This window comes from Rutilus rutilus (genome assembly GCF_951802725.1).
Source record: "Rutilus rutilus genome assembly, chromosome: 13".
NCBI lineage: Eukaryota > Metazoa > Chordata > Actinopteri > Cypriniformes > Leuciscidae > Rutilus > Rutilus rutilus.
Genome location: NC_140218.1, coordinates 6440222 through 6461260, shown reverse-complemented (window position 1 = coordinate 6461260; position 21039 = coordinate 6440222). Strand labels below are relative to the sequence as shown.

Genomic DNA, 21039 nt, shown 5'->3' with positions numbered 1-21039 from the left:
GAAAGAGAAAAGCAAAGACTGCGCGTGTGTGCGTGCGTGAGTGAGTGTGAGTGTGTGTGTGTGTGTGTGTATGTGAGAAGAGTGAGTGTCTGTGTGTATGTGAGAATGTGAGAATGTGTGAGTGTTTATCATTATAAGCATAAAAGTGTTTAAGCATTATCTAACTCTTTATATATGAGCTAATTAAACAATGACACTTTTTGATTACAATGAAAATGAATGAAGATCTCATTACTTGAATACAGTCTATTAATGTATTAACAGTACAGTTTATAAACTGTTAATTAACTATAAACTAATAGTTTGCAAATTATTTAGTACTTTGTTACTGTATTATTATAAAGTGTTCTGGTAAAATCTATTGATTAAATTGATAAATTGATTATGGTTTGTGCAAATTCTTTTTTGGTTTTCATTTACATATTCTAATCCATTGAAGGTGAGACAGGAGTGATGATCAGTGGGTTTAAGTTTTTACCTTCATCATTATCACCTGGGCTAAAATATGGATAGAGTTTGTTAGAGAAAGTCTGACCAGTGAAAGAGTAGATATGAGATCTGGACTTCACGTCATAAAAAGAGACCAGACCCTCCTCATAATCCACAAACACACCAACCTTCTCAGGTTTCACTCTCATAGATAAAGAGACAGATGGACGTTGACAAGCTTTATACTGATTCTCATTTATCAGAATCACAGTCCAAACTCCATCCACAGGACTCGGTCTGATCGCCCCCTTCCTGTTAATGGATTCTCTGATCACTCCTAACCTCAACCCAGTCTTTCCCTTCACCTGCACCTCATAGTAAAATCTCCCTGAACTGAATCCCTGCTTTGCCAGAACACACAAACTCTTATTAAATCTTTTGGGGTTTTCTTGGATGTTCCGCCTAATGTCTCCATGACTGACTTGTTTTCCATCATCAGACAGGATGAGAAATGGATTCGCTGTATCAGGATCCAGAGTCACATCCACTGAGAGAGATCAGACATTATCAATCAACTTCAGAACAAACATTTTCAGATGTACAGTATATAATATAGATTAACACAGTATTGTGAGTGTATTGAAGAAAATGGTGTCAGTCACACTGTACCTGCAAACTTCTGCACAAACTTCAACCCTGTGGACACAGATGACAATATAATGCTGAATTATTTATAGCAATAATTTCAGGTTAACAGTGAGTTTCTCTCTACTGGCAGCATCAGTGGCATGAGAACATTTCACTAATAAAACCAAGAGATACATTTTCCTCATTTTTTTAAGGAAACGTAAGTATTTTTAAGGCTTGAATTGAGGAACCGATTAAGATGATAAAATTAAGGAAAGAAGGCTACCTATTTATTTTTAGAAAATTAGTTGAATTATGCAGTTTTATTTAGAGACACCCTTGTTAGTTCCCAGCACGCTTTGCATATGGCTGGAAATGGAGAGTAAATATTGGAATTAAGTGTTATTTTATTTTATGTGTTTTTGAGTGAAGGGAAACTTACTCGGTTACTAACGTAACCACGGTTCCTTAACTTAGTAAGGGAATGAGTATTGCGTAGCTATACGAAAACTCCTTTTCTCGAGAATATTGAAGCCTTTATTTTAAAACACAGTGCAGCTGCACAGCGAGCACAGAGCAGAGCTGACTAGCACACTCATTGGCTGTGCTGCGGGAACTGCACGAACCTATGGCGAAGCTGCTGACGTGCGCGAACCAATCATGGTGCTTCGCGCCAAAGCCGGCCAAAATAGGCGTGGCTTCTGGCTATATAAGCGGGCCATTTCGTCATAGAAATCAGGTTTAAATCGACTGAAGCGACATCACCTGTACCAAGCGTAATTGCACGGCAGGGTATGATACTTGTTCCCCTACTCTCAGGGAATCAAAGTTACGTTAGTAACAGAGTACGTGCCCTTTCGAGAACGGTCTCTCATATTGCGTAGCTATACGCTATGGAAACCCTTTTTAAAACGCTGTGCTATCAGCTTCGCCCTTAACTATCACCTAGGGCTCGAAGCCCGAGGTTAATAGTAGAACTAAAGTCAAATCCAATGGGGGCCGGACCACATAACTCTAAGTTATAAAATCCTACAAATGTGGATGGCAAGGACCAGCCAGCCACAGCACAGATGTCTTCAATTAGTATACCACTGGACCAGTCCCAAGGTGAGGCCATGCCTCTCGTTGAATGAGCCCAGGTTTGGGAGGAAGGCTTTTAAGGCCAGAAAAAACGCTCTCATTTCGAGGCAGTTGATTTGCAAGCACCTTTCCGGGCTCGGAGGCCGGAAATGGGCCTGCCCTCGAACAGGGCTCCCCAACCTAGGTTGGAGGCGTCTGCTGAAATCACCTTTCTCCTCGAGACCACTCCCATGCTCACGCCCGATTGGTATCAGTCGGCTACTTTCCAAGGAGCCAGGGCTCTGATACAGCTGTGGTTCACTTTGATGTGCAAGTGGCCTGAACGCCACGCATGAGCTGGTACTCGGGGCTTTAGCCAGCGCTGCAGGGGATGCATGTGCAGTAGGCCCAGTTGGAGCACTGACGATGCTGAGGCCATAAGGCCCAGAATCCTCTGAAATGTTCTGAGGGGCGTGTGAGAGTCTGCCCTGAACGAAGCTGCTTGCTGTTGAATGGAGAGAGCGCGGTCTGGCGTGAGCCATGCTCTCATCTGAACCGAGTTGATAACTGTTCCCAGGAAGGTTACACTTTGGCTAGGAGACAGTACACTCTTGGAAAAATTTATCCTGAGCCCAAGGCATTGCAAATGGCTGAGAAGCCAGGTTCTGTGGGTCAGTAATTCGGCCTCTGATTGGGCCAGAACGAGCCGATCGTCAAGGTAATTCAGAACTATCATTCCCCGCTGTCTCAGGGGGGAAAGAGCTGCGCCCATGCACTTCGTAAATGTACGAGGTGCCAGAGACAGGATGAATGGCAGGGCTGTGTATTGATAAGCCTGTCACTCGAAGGCGAATCTCAAGAATGGCCTGTGATGGGGGGCTATCTGGATATGAAAGTAAGCAGATCCACTGACAAAGTCCAATCCCCGAGGCGAATTTGCGCGTGTTGGTTGTCAACATCCTTAATGGCCGTCTCATGAGGGCCTTGTTCAGGTGTGTGTGAGGTCTATCATGGGCATGAGGCCGCCATCCTTCTTTGGATTGAGGAAGTAGCGGCTGTAAAAGCCTAACTCGCTCAGTGACAGGGGAACAGTTTCTACAGCTCCTTTTGCCAACAGGTATGATACTTTGGTGCGAAGGAAGTGAGCCACGCTGCTTCTCACTGTTGTCTCGACCACGGCGCGAAAGTGCGGGGGTCTGCGAGCGAATTGGAGCTAGTAACCTTGTTTAATTGTGTTCATTACCAATTCTGACACATTGGGGATGGCTGCCCAGGCCTCGGCCCGATTGGCTAGGGGTTGAATGAAGTCTGGGGGCGGGCTGCCATGCAAGGGGACCCGGCCACCCTGTCGTGCGACTAGGAAGGCTTTCGAGGCTCAGGGTCCAACACAATCTTGGGTCGGGGCCCCTGACGCTCCGGGAACGAGTAGCGATTTGCTGACTGCGGGCGCCGGTGAGTTTCAGCCGCTGGGCGGGGCTGAGAAACCGGTGGCACTGGCTTTGCTGGATGAGAGGGCGGTGCTTTCTTGCAAGCGTTTCGGCAAGAAGTGACACATGGCCTGCAATGCCTTCTGTGCTTCGGTGAAGCGCTCGGAGAAGCTATTCACAGCAGGAACGAAGAGGCCAGTGTTAGAGACTGCAGAGTACAGAAAAGCAGTCTTGCCTGAGTCCTTAATCTCCGTCAGGTTTAGCCAGAGGTGGCGCTCTAGCACAATCAAACTGGCCATACTCCTTCCAATAGCCTGGGCGGTGGTTCATGTGGCACGCAGGGCTAGATCAGTGGCGCTGCGCAGGTCCCTAAAAGTCTCAGGGTTAGGTCCAGACACGTCCATGGAGTGGAGGAGTTTAGCTTGGAACCCCTGGAGAACCGCCATGGTGTGCAGGACCGATGCAGCTTGGCCAGTGGCGGTGTAAGCTCGGCCAGCGAGAGCTGAAGTAGCTCTGCAGGGTTTCGATGGCTGAACTGCCTTGAATCTCCATCCAATAGCAGTGGGCGGGCAGAGGTGCGTGGCCACTGCTTCCTCTAGGGGGGGCAGCTTCACGTATCCCTTCTCCTCAGCGCCATCAATGGTGTAGAGTGTTGTGGAGGTTGATGTTCTCAGGCGGGCCGAGTAGGGGGCAGGCCATGATTTAGTCAGCTCGTCGTGTACCTCAGGAAAGAACGGCGCTGGTCTTTGTCGAGGGGCCTGTTCACACTCGCACTCGGATTCAGCCAAAGACAGGCTGTCATCTTCCTCCTCTTCTGATCCACCGTATACGCCGTATACCCACTAGAAAAGGCCAAGGATTTGCGTATACCCACTTAAAAAAAGCGTGAGGATACGTATCAACTTCGTTTTGTGTCAGAACTTTCACACTTTCATTCATAAATTCACCCCGTCAGTGTTTGCGAAGCGACGGATCGAATCGCGGAATCCAGTCACAAATGGAACTTGCATTTGGCTATTTTTGAATGAATAAATCTAAAGTAGCTGCTGTACAATGAATAAAATCTCGATATGGACTAGTGTCTATGAATATTAAAGCTAAAAGAGACAGCAATTGTTCTACGCGTCTCTGGGAATGAGCGCTCAATGTGTGCTCCACTACACACACACACACACACACACACACACACACACACACACACACACACACACAGAAGCACGCGTGACTCACGCTCGTGGTGTTTTCAGCGTTTCACTGTATTGAGACATGATGTAAGCTACACATCTGCATTTCACCGCAGAGCTGCTATGAGAGTCACTTGATGAGAATTTCACCATTTCATTTGATAAAACTATCGTCATTCATTCGTTTCATATACACACAGAAACTGTTATGTCTTTACGACTACCTGTCAAAATAAAAGTTCTGTATAACTTGAAGAAATTATAACAGAAATATATTACTATTGCACAGAGTATACTTCAGGCCTAATAATAATAATAACAATAATAATAATAATAATAATAGTTTATTAAAACACACAGAAACTCAAATGTCTACAACCCACCAAAATAAAAGTTCGGTCTAACTCAAATTAATTAGAAAGGAATTGCACAGTAAAATGTATTTTAAAATAATTTTTTTTTCAAAAACACCATTTCTAAAAGTAAATTTGTATTTGTGCCTATAATGTTTTTTTTAAAAAATTGTTGATAATTGTCAACTGATAAAACCTGTGCTTCAGGGACCATATTCATATAACATCTAAGGCTAAAGGTAGCTCTTAACTGACTGAGTTAGATGGTGATTAACACTAAACAGTAGAAAATCAGTCCAGTCTCCCCAGCTGTAAATGTCATTGGCTGTCAAAGTCTTGTGTTGCTTATAATAAATTGACATGTTGATAACACTTAGTATTTCATAATTCTCTCAATTACATGTCAATGCATACTGTATGCATTAGTGAGTGAGGTGGTGCTTATGGGGTGACGCTCTGGGATGGGTGAGTATGCGGCGGCGGCGGCGGGGTGGGGTGGGGTGGGGTGGGGGGGGGGGTGTTATATTAGAGTATACTCACTACAAAAAACTAGACTACACCACTGGGGGAGCTGGTCCGTCTGAGTGAACAGAACAGGTGAAGGGATCTCCGCTGGAGAGAGCGAGGCATGAGGGGACGTGGCCGGCGTGGGCTCGCTCGTCTCAATTCGCTCAGGCATCATCTGGCCCCGTCGTTTCTTCCTCCGCAGTTTGAGGAGAGCTGGAAACAGGAGAGCGCGAGGGGCGGGGTCGCCCTCTGAGAAGAGAGCTAGCCGCGAGTGCAGCATGGAGATCGGCATACTCTCACAGTGAGAGCAACCGCCTTTGCCGAGTGCAGCTTCCACGTGGTGACGTCCCAGGCATGAAGTGCACTCACTGTGTGGCGAACACAATGTAAAACACTTTCAAAGGATATAGGCTTCTTGCCGGATGGCTGCAGTTCTAGCGTGTGGAACGGGAGGCCGCTGTCCGCTGAGCTGCTTACTGCAGGTCGCTCATTCCGCTGCTGGGGCTCGTCGACGGTGAAGGCTTCTTAGCAGGAGAAACAGTGAAGTGAAGAGTTCGCTGAAGGAGATTAAATCTGATTTCCACGCCCATTCTGGTGGGCTTCGGCACGTGCGAGGCGCAAAGCACCATACTGGTTCACGTGCATCAGCAGCTTTGGCATAGGTTTGTGCAGTTCCCTCAGCTGCACTGCGTTTTAAAATAAAGGCTTCAATATTCTCGAGAAAAGGAGTTTCCCCATAACATATACCTACGTAATACGAGAGACTGTTCTCGAAAGGGAACATCTGTTCATGTTTAATGTTCAGTTATGTTTGACATGATGATGTTTTGAGCATTACCATTGAAGAGTAGAGCTTATGGATAGGTTGTGAATAACTGCATCCACATGATATCACTTACATGTCTCTAAAGTAAGTTAAAGTAATACTGTAATTACCGGTTATAAACAAGTTTGGAAATAACTTTACATAGACCGTTTGATAAAATGTTTACCTAACTTTACATAGGTTTAGTAAGTGATTTTATCATACAAGTCTAATGCTAACATGGCAAGTTTAAGTTATCACCAGCAGGTCACCGATGCTTACATTTTCTTTAAACCATAATATTCCTTGAAAAACATAGCTACTCACAAAATAAACTATACACTGTATTTTGATATTCACATACCAGTTTGACTGAGTTTTTCATTTAGTGTCTCATCTAGAGTTTTCTTCAGTTCAGTCAGAGCTCTACACAGAGAGTTCACATTCACATCAGAGTCAATCCTGATCTCAGTCCAGTTCTTGGTGTGTGGACGAGTGTTCAGGGATGAGCTCATCTATAGCAGGAGAGAGAGAAGACTGTTAAATATGATTATTATTTTTAAAGCATTTAATTCAATATGTTTTACACAGGAGCTTTCTAACACAGTTGAGGCTAAACCTCTAGTTGATTGATTACTTTAAAAATGTCTAATATTTTCAGTATTAAAATCTTCTGAAATATTTAAATATTTAAATTAGTTAAATATTTTTACTGAGGGGATTTTGGATTTCTCTTTTCCTCACTCCATAAATCAGAAAATACTGTCAACAGACAGAAAAAAAAAAAAAAAATTCAGCATATTTTTAGGAATAAAATGTTCTATAAATCAGGTGAATGATATACAAACAAAACCTTCAGAATATAGACAGGAATAAAACTGTATGTATGTGGGGGTATAAATACACAGGGAAACTTAATGACAGACAGCTAAATGTAATCAGTAACCAATGAGACTAACTAGGATGCAATTAAAGGTACGTTTACATGACAACAATATGCTTAAAACTGAGAAGTTCTTCCTTTGAGTTTTCCACGTACAGATGACACCATTGTCTAAACGATCCCCATTCACATGGATCTGCGAAAATTACTAAAAACGCTGTATTCTGGTCCCAGGCCATTAGATGACGATGAAACACTATAGATTGAACACATAATACGAATGTGCATGACGTCATCGTCTTCAGAGATTTGTGTTTTTGTTGTTTATACGAAGACCGTTTTTAAAAACCTGCACTTGGAAACCCGTTTCAAAAACATTGCAATAATGGTCACCAACTGGAGTGCCCTTGAGAGCCACCAGAGGGCACTCCACATCAGACTATTGTCATTCCCTCACAAACTACATTTCCCATAACTCACTGCCCGGACTCTTCATCCATTATCATATTCACCTGTGTCTCATTATCTTGTTTAGCTCACCCCATATAAGCCTGGTTTTCTCAATCATTATCTGCAAAGTCTTGGTTAGAGTTACACTGCAATTCCGAGCATTCTCCCTGGTTTCATGTGTCTTGGTTTTTGGATTTCTTGCCTGTTCTGTGGATTACTCTTCTGCCCGTGTTCCCTTTCTTGTTGTGTTTATTTGTATGGACTGCCTGCCTGTGTTTGACCGTCCCTGTACTTTGGATTACATCTTTGGATTACCCTGTTCAATAAATACTGCATTTAGATCTACAACCTTCTTGTCTCTGAGCAGTTTGTGACAGCTGGTTATAAATGCAACGCAAATTTTTGTTCATTTACATTTATCCATTTTTAGCAATTAAGTAATTTATTTGTAATAAACACTTTAAGTGGACTATTAAAAAAAGTGTTATTTATATGTTACTATATGCAACGTGTGTTCCACGGGCACGCGCGCCCGCAATATTTGTGTCCACTCCTGCCCGCACCTGCAAACATTGTTACAGCTTGTAGAAACTGTGAAAAAATTATACTATATACTAAACGTTCAGAACAGCAGACATAAAACATTGCGTTTAAATAAAAGTAATGCTAGCACCACATTTTTTTTTAATTACTTATACAATTCCATCAACTGTTAAAACAACTATAAGGCTAGTGGAGCCCAAAAACACATTTAAACATGCGTAACAACACGCACACACACCTAGAACAAAACAGTTCAGATAGTTCACCCTAAAACGAAAATGTATTCTCCCTGGTGTTCTAGTGCTGTTTGTCCTTCTTTGTTTTATAACCAGAAAAGCAGAATTTTATTTCCTTCTCGCGCTCATCCATTTAATGGCTGTGAGAATAGTGACCAGCATACATTTTCAAAAAGACATAAAAGGTATCACAGAATGAGCCTATCCGATAGGGTAGAGTGGGGTAAAACGTCCCCCACCTGTTTTTCCCAAAATAACCACTAAAAGTAGTCAAGATACATTTTTACTGTTGCTATGCACTACGTTGATAACGGGGATATACAAATCTCTATGGAGAAGCTGACACCAGCGACACATTTGAAGAGAAGAGGATTACAGGGTAAATGCTATAATTTTCAGATATTAGTAAATAAGTGTTTAAGAGAATATTGTTCTGCAGGATATCGCAGTGATGTATGATAGATGAATAGTGAAGTCTGTAGTTTGAGATCATATATTATTTATAAGGAATATAATTATATTTTAAAAATTCAACATTTTTTAAAAAAACTAATAGCTTGTGGGGTAAAACGCCCCCTACGCTGAGGGGTAAAACGCCCCCCCTGGGGGCATAGTTTCTCTATCATAATTACTATAATAAAATATTTCTGTCTATCAAATCCTTTGTTTTACACTTAATGCAGTATAACTAGGTGGTAAAATCTAAATATTTGAACAAAACATGAAAAAATTACCTCAAGTGAGCATTAACTAGCTAGCTTGCTAGCACAGTTAGCTCACTGATGGAAGGTAGTTAATTTTGCCTATTTTGAACATTGCTGAAATAAATATTAATATATATACATGTTGATACATTACTTGCCTTTTACCTTTAGAGATTAAAAACTATTGTCTGTTAATTTTGCTGTTGATCTATGAAGCAAACTGGTTGGTAAGAAAGGGGGCATTTTACCCCACCTTGGGGGGCGTTTTACCCCACCGCTGGGGCAAAACGCCCCCTTTGTACAAAAATATTTTCAGTGAAAATACTAAGATAGAGATATTGAAGCCAAAAATTATCCTTAATTTTGTAATAATGCAAAACGCGTTGCGGCAGCATGCAGACATAGGCGAGACAGCTCGCGCGCCTATTGGCTGCTCTGCGGCAACTGCAGCAGCCTATCGAGCGAGGCCTGGCGTGACGCCAGACCCAATCAGGGCACTTCGCGCCCGCTGCGTCACGTCCCGCCGAAATGGGCGTGGTCTAGGCCTATAAATACCGCTCGCAGGCAGCTATTATCTGATTTTTCATCCTTCAAGCGAAGCACACGCATCGCTGGAGCCGGAGAAGAAGCCGCGCCGTCTGAGAGAGAGCACCTTCAGCGGGACGAGTCACTGAAGTCGCTGGCCGCGCCGCCTTCCTGCCTTCCTGCCTTCCTGCTGCGCTTTCCGGCGCTTATATCCTTTCTATTACTCTGTACTTTTGTGTGTGTGTGTGTCGCCGCCGCGACACACATTCTAAAAGAGCTAGCGTCTTTTTAAAGATGCCTTCCTGCGGCTCGTGCAGAGCCACACTCAGCGACGGGGACCGCCACGTGATTTGCGTTTCCTGCCTGGGTGAGGAACATGCAGCTCTCGCGCTCGCTGACGGCGGCTGCCCTCACTGCGAGCTGATGGCAATGGCGACTCTGAGGACTCGCCTAGCCTTCTTCACCGAGACTGCTCCCCCGCCCGCCGCGGCGTCGCGCCGTAAAAAGCGCCGTGCCCAGCGGGCCCCGGAACCCTCCCTCAGCCGCCAAAGCTCGCCGGTTCGCCCGCTTGCTTCCCCGGCTTCGTCACCCTCGCTTCCTGACGGACAGCGGCCGCCGTCTGCCGCCGCTTCCGTTGACATCGTGGATGAGGAAGCCCTGCTGGGAGAGGATGATTCCTGCTCTATCCTGGCGTCAGGCAGTGAGGATTGGGCGGGCTCTGAGGACCCCGCGCCCCCTGCCCGCATGTCTTCAGGCAAGAGAGCGTCCATCGAGACGGAGCTCACGCGAGTACTCGCACAGGCCGCGGCGAGCCTCGGCCTCGAGTGGTCTTCGCCTGAGCAGCCCGCTCACAACCGGCTGGATGGATTTTTCCTGCCTGGGGAGCGCGCTTCGCCTGCGTCCAGACCGGCGCCTTTTCTTCCTGAGTTACACGAAGAAGTCGGCAAGTCCTGGAACGCCCCCTATTCGGCTAGAGTGCGTCCTGCTGTTTCTTTGGCATTCTCCGCTGTTGACGATGCCAAGAACAAAGGATACCTTTCGCTGCCGCCGGTCGAAGAGGCGATAGCGGCCCACTTATGCCCGCCCTCTGCTGGACGGCGTGCTAAGTCGGCCCTACCCTCTAAAGCTTGCCGCACGACGTCAAGCCTGCTCCGCCGCGCTTTCTCCGCCGCCGGGCAAGCTGCGTCAGCGCTGCACACAATGGCAACGCTTCAGATCTTCCAGGCCGATCTCCTCCGTAAGCTGGATGAGTAAGGGCCTGACGCGATCTGCGTGCCGGACTTAAGGAGTGCCACGGACCTCGCTCTCCGTGCTACTAAGTCTGCAGCGCAAGCCATTGGACGGAATATGGCCTCCTCTCTCACCGTGACTGAGAGACATCTTTGGCTGACGCTCTCGGAAATGGCCGAGTCTGAGCGCACCGCGTTCCTCGACGCACCGCTCTCCGCCACAGGCCTCTTTGAATCCTCCGTCAGGGATTTCGCGGAGAGATTCGCAGAGGTACAGAAAGCGTCACAGGCTATGAAGCACTTCCTCCCGAAGCGCTCCAGCTCTGCAGCAGGCCGTGCGAAACCGTCTGCTCAGAGCTCACAGCCACAGCCACCGTCCACTGCCTCCACTTCACAGCGCCGCCAGGCCCGAAGCGCGAGACCGCGCTCCCGCTCATCCGGTCGCCGCCCCGCTGTACGTGGCCCGCGACCTAGGATTACGGTGAAGCCCGAGGCCCCGAAGTCGTCCTAGCACAGCTAGGAAAACGACGGTGTTTAAGTCCCGCTGTGGCCAGGCTCACACCAAAGCTATTCGCTCGTCCAGTTCCAGCAAATGTGACTGTTCCAGTGTTTTCTGCAGCCAACAAGTCGGTTCTGTCACCCGCTTGCCTGCACACAAATGCCGTTTTCACGGCTACCCAGATAAATCCCCAAAAGAGTGTATTTTGCATCCAGCAGCCATATCACCCTGTAGCCCAAGACTGGTTGCCCACTGAAGCTAAGCAGGGCTGAGCCTGGTTAGTACCTGGATGGGAGACCTCCTGAGAAAAACCAGGTTGCTGCTGGAAGAGGTGTTAGTGAGGCCAGCAGGGGGTGCTCACCCTGTGGTCTGTGTGGGTCCTAATGCCCCAGTATAGTGACGGGGACACTATACTGTCAAAGAGCACCGTCCTTCGGATGAGACGTTAAACTGAGGTCCTGACTCTCTGTGGTCATTAAAAATCCCATGGCACTTCTCGTAAAAGAGTAGGGGTGTAACCCCGGTGTCCTGGCCACATTCCACCCATTGGCCCTTACCAATCATGGCCTCCTAATAATCCCCTTCCATTGAATTGGCTCTATCACTCTCTCTCCTCTCCACCTGTAGCTGGTGTGTGGTGAGCGCACTGGCGCCGTTGTACTGTGGCTGCCGTCGCATCATCCAAGTGGATGCTACACACTGGTGGTGGTTGAGGAGAGATTCCCTGATATGATTGTAAAGCGCTTTGGGTGTACAGTAGTACATATGAAAGCGCTATATAAATGCCTCATTCTATTCTATTCTATTCTATTCTATTTTCTGGTGTCCCGGCCACGGCCGATGGTGTTTCATGTGTAGTAAGAATGCCCACTGCCCAGTGCCCATCCCTACACACAAGCACAGCCTGTCACACAGGGCTCGCGCACATAAAACCGACTCAGATCGGTTGCGCTTCAAACATGGTGAAAGTGCCCACTACCCAGTGCCCACTAACACCGCGTTGTGCATGTCTCACGGTTTCTGTAAAAACGAAACCAACGTGCACTCGCTTCACGCAAGCGAACGATGTTTTCGGTGTGATAAATGTGCCCGCTGTCCCGCGCCCACATCCACACACAGACATGACAGTTCCCACGGGAACCGCCCAGCCCTCCCCCTCGCGGCTGACCACCGCAGAGGAGTCGAGCGCGGGCAATCTGCCCGCTGTTATCAGCGCGCCCCATGCCTCAAATGTCACGAGCGCGATGCTTGTGTTGCAGCACGCCGAAGCCTCTCCATCGCTGAGCGAGCGGAGCACGCTTCGTATTCAACCCCTAGCTATCCATGCAGACGCATGGGCAAAGCTGCCCGGGGTTTCGAAGTGGGTGCTGAACATTATAAAAAGAGGCTATTCGCTGCAGTTTCGCCGACGCCCTCGCCGCTATGTGGCGCGCGTCGAGACCACGGTAAAAACAGAAGTAGCACATTTACTTCGAGCCGAAGTGACGAAACTATTGAGCAAAGGGGCCATAGAGCCTCTCTCTCAAGTTCAGAGCGAAGGAGGGCTATACAGCAGATACTTCCTGGTACCGAAAGAAGACGGGGGTCTCAGACCCATACTAGATCTAAGGCAACTGAACAAAGTGCTTGTGAAGCGACAGTTCAGGATGCTCACGACCAGACAAATCCTTGTGCAGATTCGCCAAGGAGATTGGTTTGTGTCAATAGATCTGAAAGACGCGTATTTTCAAATACAGATAGCGTCACGTCACAGGCGATATTTGAGATTCGCCTTCGAGGGCCAGGCATATCAGTACACAGTCCTTTTTTACGAAGTGCATGGACGCGGCGCTCGCACCCCTCAGAATGAGAGGCATACGAGTGCTGAACTATTTGGACGATTGGCTGATTCTAGCGCAATCTCGCGCAGTGCTCATGGAACACACGACCATTTTACTCGATCACCTCGAGGATTTGGGTCTCAGTGTCAATTGGGCGAAGAGCTCTCTGTTACCCAGTCAGAAGATATCTTTCCTGGGCACAGAATTGGACTCGCTGTCCATGATAGCGCGACTATCACCACAGCGCGCGGTAGACATTCAGCGCACAGCGACACGTCCACCTCGGGATGGGGAGCGCTACTCGAGGGCAGACCGTTCTTCGGCCAGTGGTCGGAACGGGAGAAGCTCCTGCACATAAACTGCCTCGAAATGCTGGGAGTAGACAACGCGCTGACGCGTTTTTGTCCCCAGATAAAAGGACGCCACGTCTTGGTCCGTTCGGACAACATGTCTGTGGTGTCCTACATAAATCGCCAGGGCGGCCTCAGGTCCAAGAACCTGTACAGGCTGGCAGAACGCCTCCTGGTATGGGCTCAGTGCAACCTGCGCTCGCTCAGAGCAGTGCACGTGCCAGGGCTCCTGAACATAGGACCGGACAGACTGTCCAGGAACTATGTTCCGGCAGGCGAGTGGTCCCTACACCCACAGACAGTCCAACTGCTGTGGAAGAAATTCGGCAGAGCGGAAGTAGACCTGTTTGCGTCTCAAGAAAACGCTCACTGTCAGGAATTTTTCTCAAAGAGCAGGAGCGCGCTGGCCCATGTGTGGCCCCGCCTCCCGCTCTATGCTTTTCCCCCCGTCTCTCTCCTGCCTCAGGTGATAGAACGGATCAGGGAAGAAGGATGCTCAGTACTGCTGGTGGCACCGTTCTGGAAAAACCAACCTTGGTTCCCAGTCGTGATGCAGTTAGCAAGTACTGCCCCGTGGCCAGTACCAGTGAGGAGAGACCTCCTCTCACAGGCCCACGGTTCGATCTGGCATCCTCACCCGGAACTGTGGTCCCTTCATGTCTGGGCCATCAACGGGTACATGTTGGACTCCCTGAAGGAGTATTAAACACGATCACGCAGGCTAGAGCTCCGTCTACGAGACGACTCTATTCCTCGAAATGGTCAGTGTTTTCGGGCTGGTGCACAGCCCGTGGTGTGTCACCCACAGACTGTGGTGTGGCGGAGGTGCTTTCCTTCCTACAAGAGCTGTTGGATGGGGGCAGGGCCCCCTCCACGCTCAAAGTTTATGTGGCGGCTATAGCAGCGTTCTCAGAAACAACGCTTGGTCAGTCAATAGGAAGGAACGATTTAGTCATCCGCTTCCTTAGAGGGGCTAAGAGACTGAATCCTCCCAGACCTCCCTCAGTCCCCGTATGGGACCTTTCTACGGTTCTGGACGCCATGAAAGGTGCGCCATTTGAGCCTTTACAGTCAATCGATTTGAAACACCTGTCTTTCAAGACGGTGTTTTTGCTGGCTCTCGCTTCGGTGAAGCGCATAGGGGATCTGCACGCGCTCTCTGTGAGCGCGGCGTGCATGGAGTTTGGGCCTAATGACTCAAAAGTTATACTCAAACCTAAGCACGGTTATGTTCCGAAATCCCTCAACACACCGTTTAGGGCGCAGGTTATTTCCCTGTCAGCCCTACCGGTCCCTGATGAGGAAAGAGACGCGAGCCTCCTCTGCCCAGTCGGGGCATTACGAGCTTATGTGTCTCGCTCGTCTGTTTTCAGACAGACGGAGCAGCTCTTTGTTTCGTTTAGCGGACGTTCTAAGGGACTAGCCGCGTCGAAACAGAGCCTATCCAGATGGATAGTTGATGCTATAGCGCTGGCATACGCCTCCAAGGGCATGCAGTGCCCGTTGGGTGTCAGAGTGCACTCCACGAGAGGCATGGCCTCTTCGTGGGCCTGGTCAAGTGGGATTGCCTTGCAAGATATTTGTATGGCGGCAGGCTGGGCCTCCCCGTCTACATTTATAAGGTTTTATAACCTAGAGGTTCCCGCCCTGCAGGCCAGGCTGCTGTCGGTCTAAGTTTACCAGTATTATCTGACCTGATGCGTCAGCTCAGAATGCTGCGTCTACTGAGCACAGCTCAATGTTCGACAGTAAAAAAGTAGCAGCACGAGATGTGCCTGGGCAAACTGTGTAAGACCCACATTCCCCCATCAGTTCAGGCCGTACCCCGCCCTGTCTGTATGATGAAATTCGCGTCTCAGCGACGCTACCATATGTGGAAGAGTGCGGCTTCGCCCTTCCCTCTTCCTGGACTCCCTGTGAGTTCCCTGAGTGATTGTGCACTATATGTACCCCGGGCTTTCGCCCTTGGGTCTTTGGTGTCAGATCTCAGCATGCACGGCGTTTTGCATTGGGTCCCCTAGCGTAAGATATCTTACGCAGTACGAGAGACCTCTCGTAAGAGAACGTACTCGGTTACTAACGTAACCTCGGTTCTCTCTAGAAGAGGGAACGAGTACTGCGTATCTTGCCGTGCATGCACACGCTCTGGTTGCTTCGATGATGAAAAACCAGATAATAGCTGCCTGCGAGCGGTATTTATAGGCCTAGACCACGCCCATTTCGGCGGGACGTGACGCAGCGGGCGCGAAGTGCCCTGATTGGGTCTGGCGTCACGCCAGGCCTCGCTCGATAGGCTGCTGCAGTTGCCGCAGAGCAGCCAATAGGCGCGCGAGCTGTCTCGCCTATGTCTGCATGCTGCCGCAACGCGTTTTGCATTATTACAAAATTAAGGATAATTTTTGGCTTCAATATCTCGCGGAAAAAGGATTTTCCCCTAGCGTAAGATATCTTACGCAGTACTCGTTCCCTCTTCTAGAGAGAACCGAGGTTACGTTAGTAACCGAGTACGTTTTCTGGGGTTATACGATATGAAAATTGTATTATTTAACAAAAATCCTGATCTTGTCTGATGGTCTGTGCTCAACTGCGCATTCATGAGACAGCACCGCAGTTCACTCTGACTCACCCAGAAAAACACACAATTTGCCAGAAATCAAGATTAACAAAAATACAACACAAAATATAATCCACATATTCTTCTCTGAGCTGAATATACCTGTTGTGTTTGACATAAGTACTTTTTACACTCACATCCATCAACTGTCATTCTGACTGTCAGTTCCGGTCCAAAGATATTTAACTCAGTGAAGAAAGTTCCTTGACACTTTTTTGGGGGATTTTGTAACACTTTGACCAGGATAACTCTCGTGAAATCGATGGAAGAAAGAGCTTAAAGGCGGTAAGGCTGTATTATGCACATTTAATGGCAGGTACACAGGCAACGCAATTCTCCCATACATGAGAGATTACTCTTTCTTAGCTTCACAAAATAAATTAATAAACAAAAGTATAACAAGAAGGTAGAGCACACTCAGCATCTACTGTGGTTATCATCTCAAAACTCACAACTCAACAACGTCATAACGCACGTCATGATTGACGATCAGTCTCTTGAAGGGCACACCGCACAATAATGTGATGGATGTAAATACACAGTTTCGTTCGTTACAATTTCTAGGCGTTGTATTTGTATTTACGTAACGAATGAATAAAATAATGAATGAATCACTTGGCCTAGCCTACTACAGAATGCTATGGAGAAAGAGTTACTGATCGACTGCATGGACTTCATTTGTTGACTCCTTTCTTGTTACAATTTACACGGCACATCGCAGGACTACGGGACCCGCGCTGTATTTTTTGGACCGCAGCAAGGGTAAAACTGCCCACTCCCGCGAGATTTGCGTTGGGTCCCACGGGAGCCCAATCCCAATGCAGCCCTCTACCGTTCCGTTGCATTACGATTGAAAGCAGTGTCAATATGACAAAAATGTGATGTGTGGTCAAATGTCCGGGTGTGTGTATGTTGTTCAAACGAGTGTTCTCACCCATACGCTTGTTGTGTTTCGCAGAATTTTGACAAGTTTTATAGACTTGATATTGTTTCTTATTCAAAAGTGGTGAACATTTAAAGAAATGTTGCAAACGGCTGACTAATGATCAGACTGGCGAGTTTGTGACCGTGAGATTCACGTTAACGGCCGGTGTGAGACTCTGAGCAACATTGGAATCTGAATTAACAAGTACAATCTAAAGTAAAGAGTTAAATAGAATAATAAAATATCGAGATAAATTATAAATGACCAATAATCCATTGGCATTCCAACCTAAATTCAAGGTCAAGATAAAATTGAGTCAGATAAAAGTGTAATTGAAATTAAATCACTCAAGTGACCAACACACAGGAAACATTCAGCCACACCATTGGACACCGTTGTTGAGTCAATTGGGTGGACCTTACAGAACAGACTGTTTGTCCTGTAATATTGTACATATTGACTGAGACAGATGTTGACAGACCTGTATGACATGGCGATGATCGTCAGTGTGTGAGAGCTGCTCCAGCTCAGTGTTTCTCCTCTTCAGCTCAGTGATTTCCTGATGCAGCTCTTTAATGAGATCTCCAGCCTGTTTCTCTGCTGCTTTCTGCTGTTTCTCCATCATCTTCAGCTGATCAGACTGACATCTCTCAATGGAGCGGATCAGGTCAGTGAAGATCTCAACACTGGTGGATCTCTCTTCCTCTGTGTTTCTCTGATGAATCAGAACAGTTATATTTGTTAACATATTCCATATTCACATATAATTCTATAACTAATGTCACGTAAAATGTGCGATTTTCAGTGTAACACAAAATAAATGTTTTGCATGCTGCTCTTGAGGACGAGCTGTTGAAGAACTCCAATAGAACTCCATACAACAGATTTGTGCTTGGAGCAACATGAGGGTTACTAGATGATGGCAGAACTCACAATTTAATTCAAAGCTTTTATTAAATAGATTGAACTATTATGATGCATATAATTTTTTTTATGTTTTTTTTTGCTAAGATAGTTAGAGAGTGAACAGAAAGTGAAAGTGAAAGAGGGATCGGAAACGACCATGAGTCAGGATATGAACTCGGGTTGATCGAAGCACAAACCTTTCTCAGCTCTACTGAGTGTTTGATCTCTTGAATCTTCTTCAGTCTGTCCTGGATCATCTGATGAATGTCTGTCTGTGTCTGAACCAGCTGATTCTACATACAGAGAAAAACACAGACACATTTATCACTGAATATAGCTTTCCATCTTCTTACAGTCTTATTTTTTTTAAACCATTTAAAGATCAAATGAATTCAAAATTATAGTTTGAATCTTTTAGTCCATGTCTAACTGTTTTAAAATCAGCTTTTATCAGATGTAATGAAAGACTATTGGATTTAGCTGGGGTTTTTTGTTTAATAAAAAGGGACAGGTTCTTCAACATGAGACGTTACATTGGATTGAACTGATGTAATGCAATCTAGCATTTGAGCCCAATCACCTTTGAGTGGTAACAGAACACGGCAATGTGAAAATTGCATTGGAAGCCACTCCCCGCTTCTGGGTATATAAGGCAGCGTGAGATCACCTAGGAAGGGAATCACAACATATAGGCATCTAGTCTAGTACAGGGGGCTGACCAACCAGGCATACACACGAGTGTAAGTATGTGTCCTTTAGTTCGATCGCTGCAAACCAATCTTGGTGGCGAATGCATGTGAGGATGCATTTCTGCTTCAGCATCTTGAATGGAAGCTTGTGAAGGGCCGATTCAAGACGCGCAGATCCAAGATCGGTCGTAACCCACTGCTTTTCTTGGGCACAGTGAAGTACGGGCTGGAGGGACCGGGTCTATCGCGTTCTTCTTCAGTAAGACTGCGATCACCGCATGCAGCACAGGAGCATACTTGTCTACCACTGAGGTAAACCGGATGCTGCTGAATGTGGGGGATGCTGGCTGACCTGAATCGCATAGCCGAGTCTGATTATGCAAATGACCCAGCGAGATGGGCTGGTAAGCACTAGCCAGGCTTCCAGACACAGTGCAAGGGGCACCAGAGGGACAATAGACGTGCTTCCATTGGGGCAGCGCTGTGGCGCACAGGGGCCCGCCTCAGAAGGCACAGCATTCCGCTGTGGGGGCTGTAAGTGTGGTGGCACACTTACCTGGCTCCACAGTTCCCGTGAAGGAGAGGCTAGAGATGCGTGAGAAGGCATTGCGTCCTTGAACCGCAGACAGCAGCAGCATCTCACCGGGGCAGGGTGTATTTGATCGCCTTCGTCTGCTTTTGTACTGCCGAGAACTGCTGGGCAAAGTTATCGACAGCGTCGCCGAAGAGGCTGCCCTAGGAGATGGGGGAGTTGAGAAAGTGAACTTTTTCGACTTCCTTCATCTCAGCCAGTTCCTGGACCACTAGCGTGGACATCGTCTGCCCAAGGGGCCGTGCACTGATTTTCGTCATTTTGAGGGGGAGGTCTGTCGCTGTCCGCAGCTCCTGCATCAACCCTGGGACAAAACTAACCTCGTGCAGCTCTTTTAGTGCATATACTCATATACCTGCAGGAGGGCTATAGCGTGCAGGGCAAAGGCGGCCTGTCCAGTGGCGCAGTAAACCTTGGCCGCTGGTGCAGCCGAGAACTTAAAGGCCTCGGATGGGAGACGTGGACGACCCCGCCAGGTGGCAGTATTTTGTGGGCATAACTGAAACGCAACTGCACGCTCCACCTGGGTGATCTCCATGTACCCTTTGGTCAGCCCGCCATCTGTAGTAAGAGCGGGGAGGCAGCGGAACAGTTTCTGGCAGTAAAAAGGTGCTTTCCACAACTTAGTGACCTCCTCGTGCTCTTCCAGGAAGAAAGGGACCGGAGTGGGAAGCTGCTGTTCACCATGCACCGCCCCTAGAAACCAGTAATCCAGCCACGAGCATTCAGGACATGGTTGGAGTATTCCACTTGAGCTCAATGCTCACGGCGGCCTGGGAAATCATGGCACTCAGTTCTGGGTTGGACTCGAACAATGCTACTCTGCGTGAAGGGGGCAGTGCAGTCGAATCTTCATCCCCAGAGGAGTCAAGCCCACCCTCTGATGCAGCAATCGACATCCGGTCCTCTGCTGGAGCCCCGAATGAGATGCTGTGTCCCCCATGGGACCGCGAGGATTCACCCGGCAGGAGAGTGACACCAACAAAGGAACAACTCACTCACTGAACGATGATTGAAGAGCAGAGTGAAACAACATCTGCTCTGCTCTGAAGCAAAAGCGTAATGTGTGAGTTTGCACGCTGCCTTCTATACTCACCTAAAGGATTATTAGGAACACCATACTAATACTGTGTTTGACCCCCTTTCGCCTTCAGAACTGCCTTAATTCTACGTGGCATTGATTCAACAAGGTGCTGAAAGCATTCTTTAGAAATGTTGGCCCATATTGATAGGATAGCATCTTGCAGTTAATGGAGATTTGTGGGATGCACATCCAGGGCACGAAGCTCCCGTTCCACCACATCCCAAAGATGCTCTATTGGGTTGAAATCTGGTGACTGTGGGGGCCATTTTAGTACAGTGAACTCATTCTCATGTTCAAGAAACCAATTTGAAATGATTCGAGCTTTGTGACATGGTGCATTATCCTGCTGGAAGTAGCCATCAGAGGATGGGTACATGGTGGTCATAAAGGGATGGACATGGTCAGAAACAATGCTCAGGTAGGCCGTGGCATTTAAACGATGCCCAATTGGCACTAAGGGGCCTAAAGTGTGCCAAGAAAACATCCCCCACACCATTACACCACCACCACCAGCCTGCACAGTGGTAACAAGGCATGATGGATCCATGTTCTCATTCTGTTTCCGCCAAATTCTGACTCTACCATCTGAATGTCTCAAC

General features: G+C 47.4%; 1 protein-coding gene across 4 annotated transcripts in view; it reads right to left on the bottom strand.

The window, feature by feature from the left end:
- Window positions 1-231: 231 nt before the first annotated feature.
- The window catches only part of LOC311302619 (E3 ubiquitin-protein ligase TRIM39-like), a gene marked incomplete at its 5' end in the record, with an annotated part of 106825 nt that continues 86017 nt past the window's right edge, over window positions 232-21039 (bottom strand). For all 4 annotated transcript variants that reach the window (XM_084428614.1, XM_084428613.1, XM_084428612.1 and 1 more), the window contains 5 exons: window positions 232-976; window positions 1099-1125; window positions 6756-6906; window positions 17651-17884; window positions 18273-18368. In XM_084428614.1, coding sequence (XP_084284740.1) covers window positions 426-976; window positions 1099-1125; window positions 6756-6906; window positions 17651-17884; window positions 18273-18368 — 1059 coding nt within the window. In that variant the 3' untranslated portion in view covers window positions 232-425. The remainder of the gene's footprint in view (window positions 977-1098; window positions 1126-6755; window positions 6907-17650; window positions 17885-18272; window positions 18369-21039) is intronic.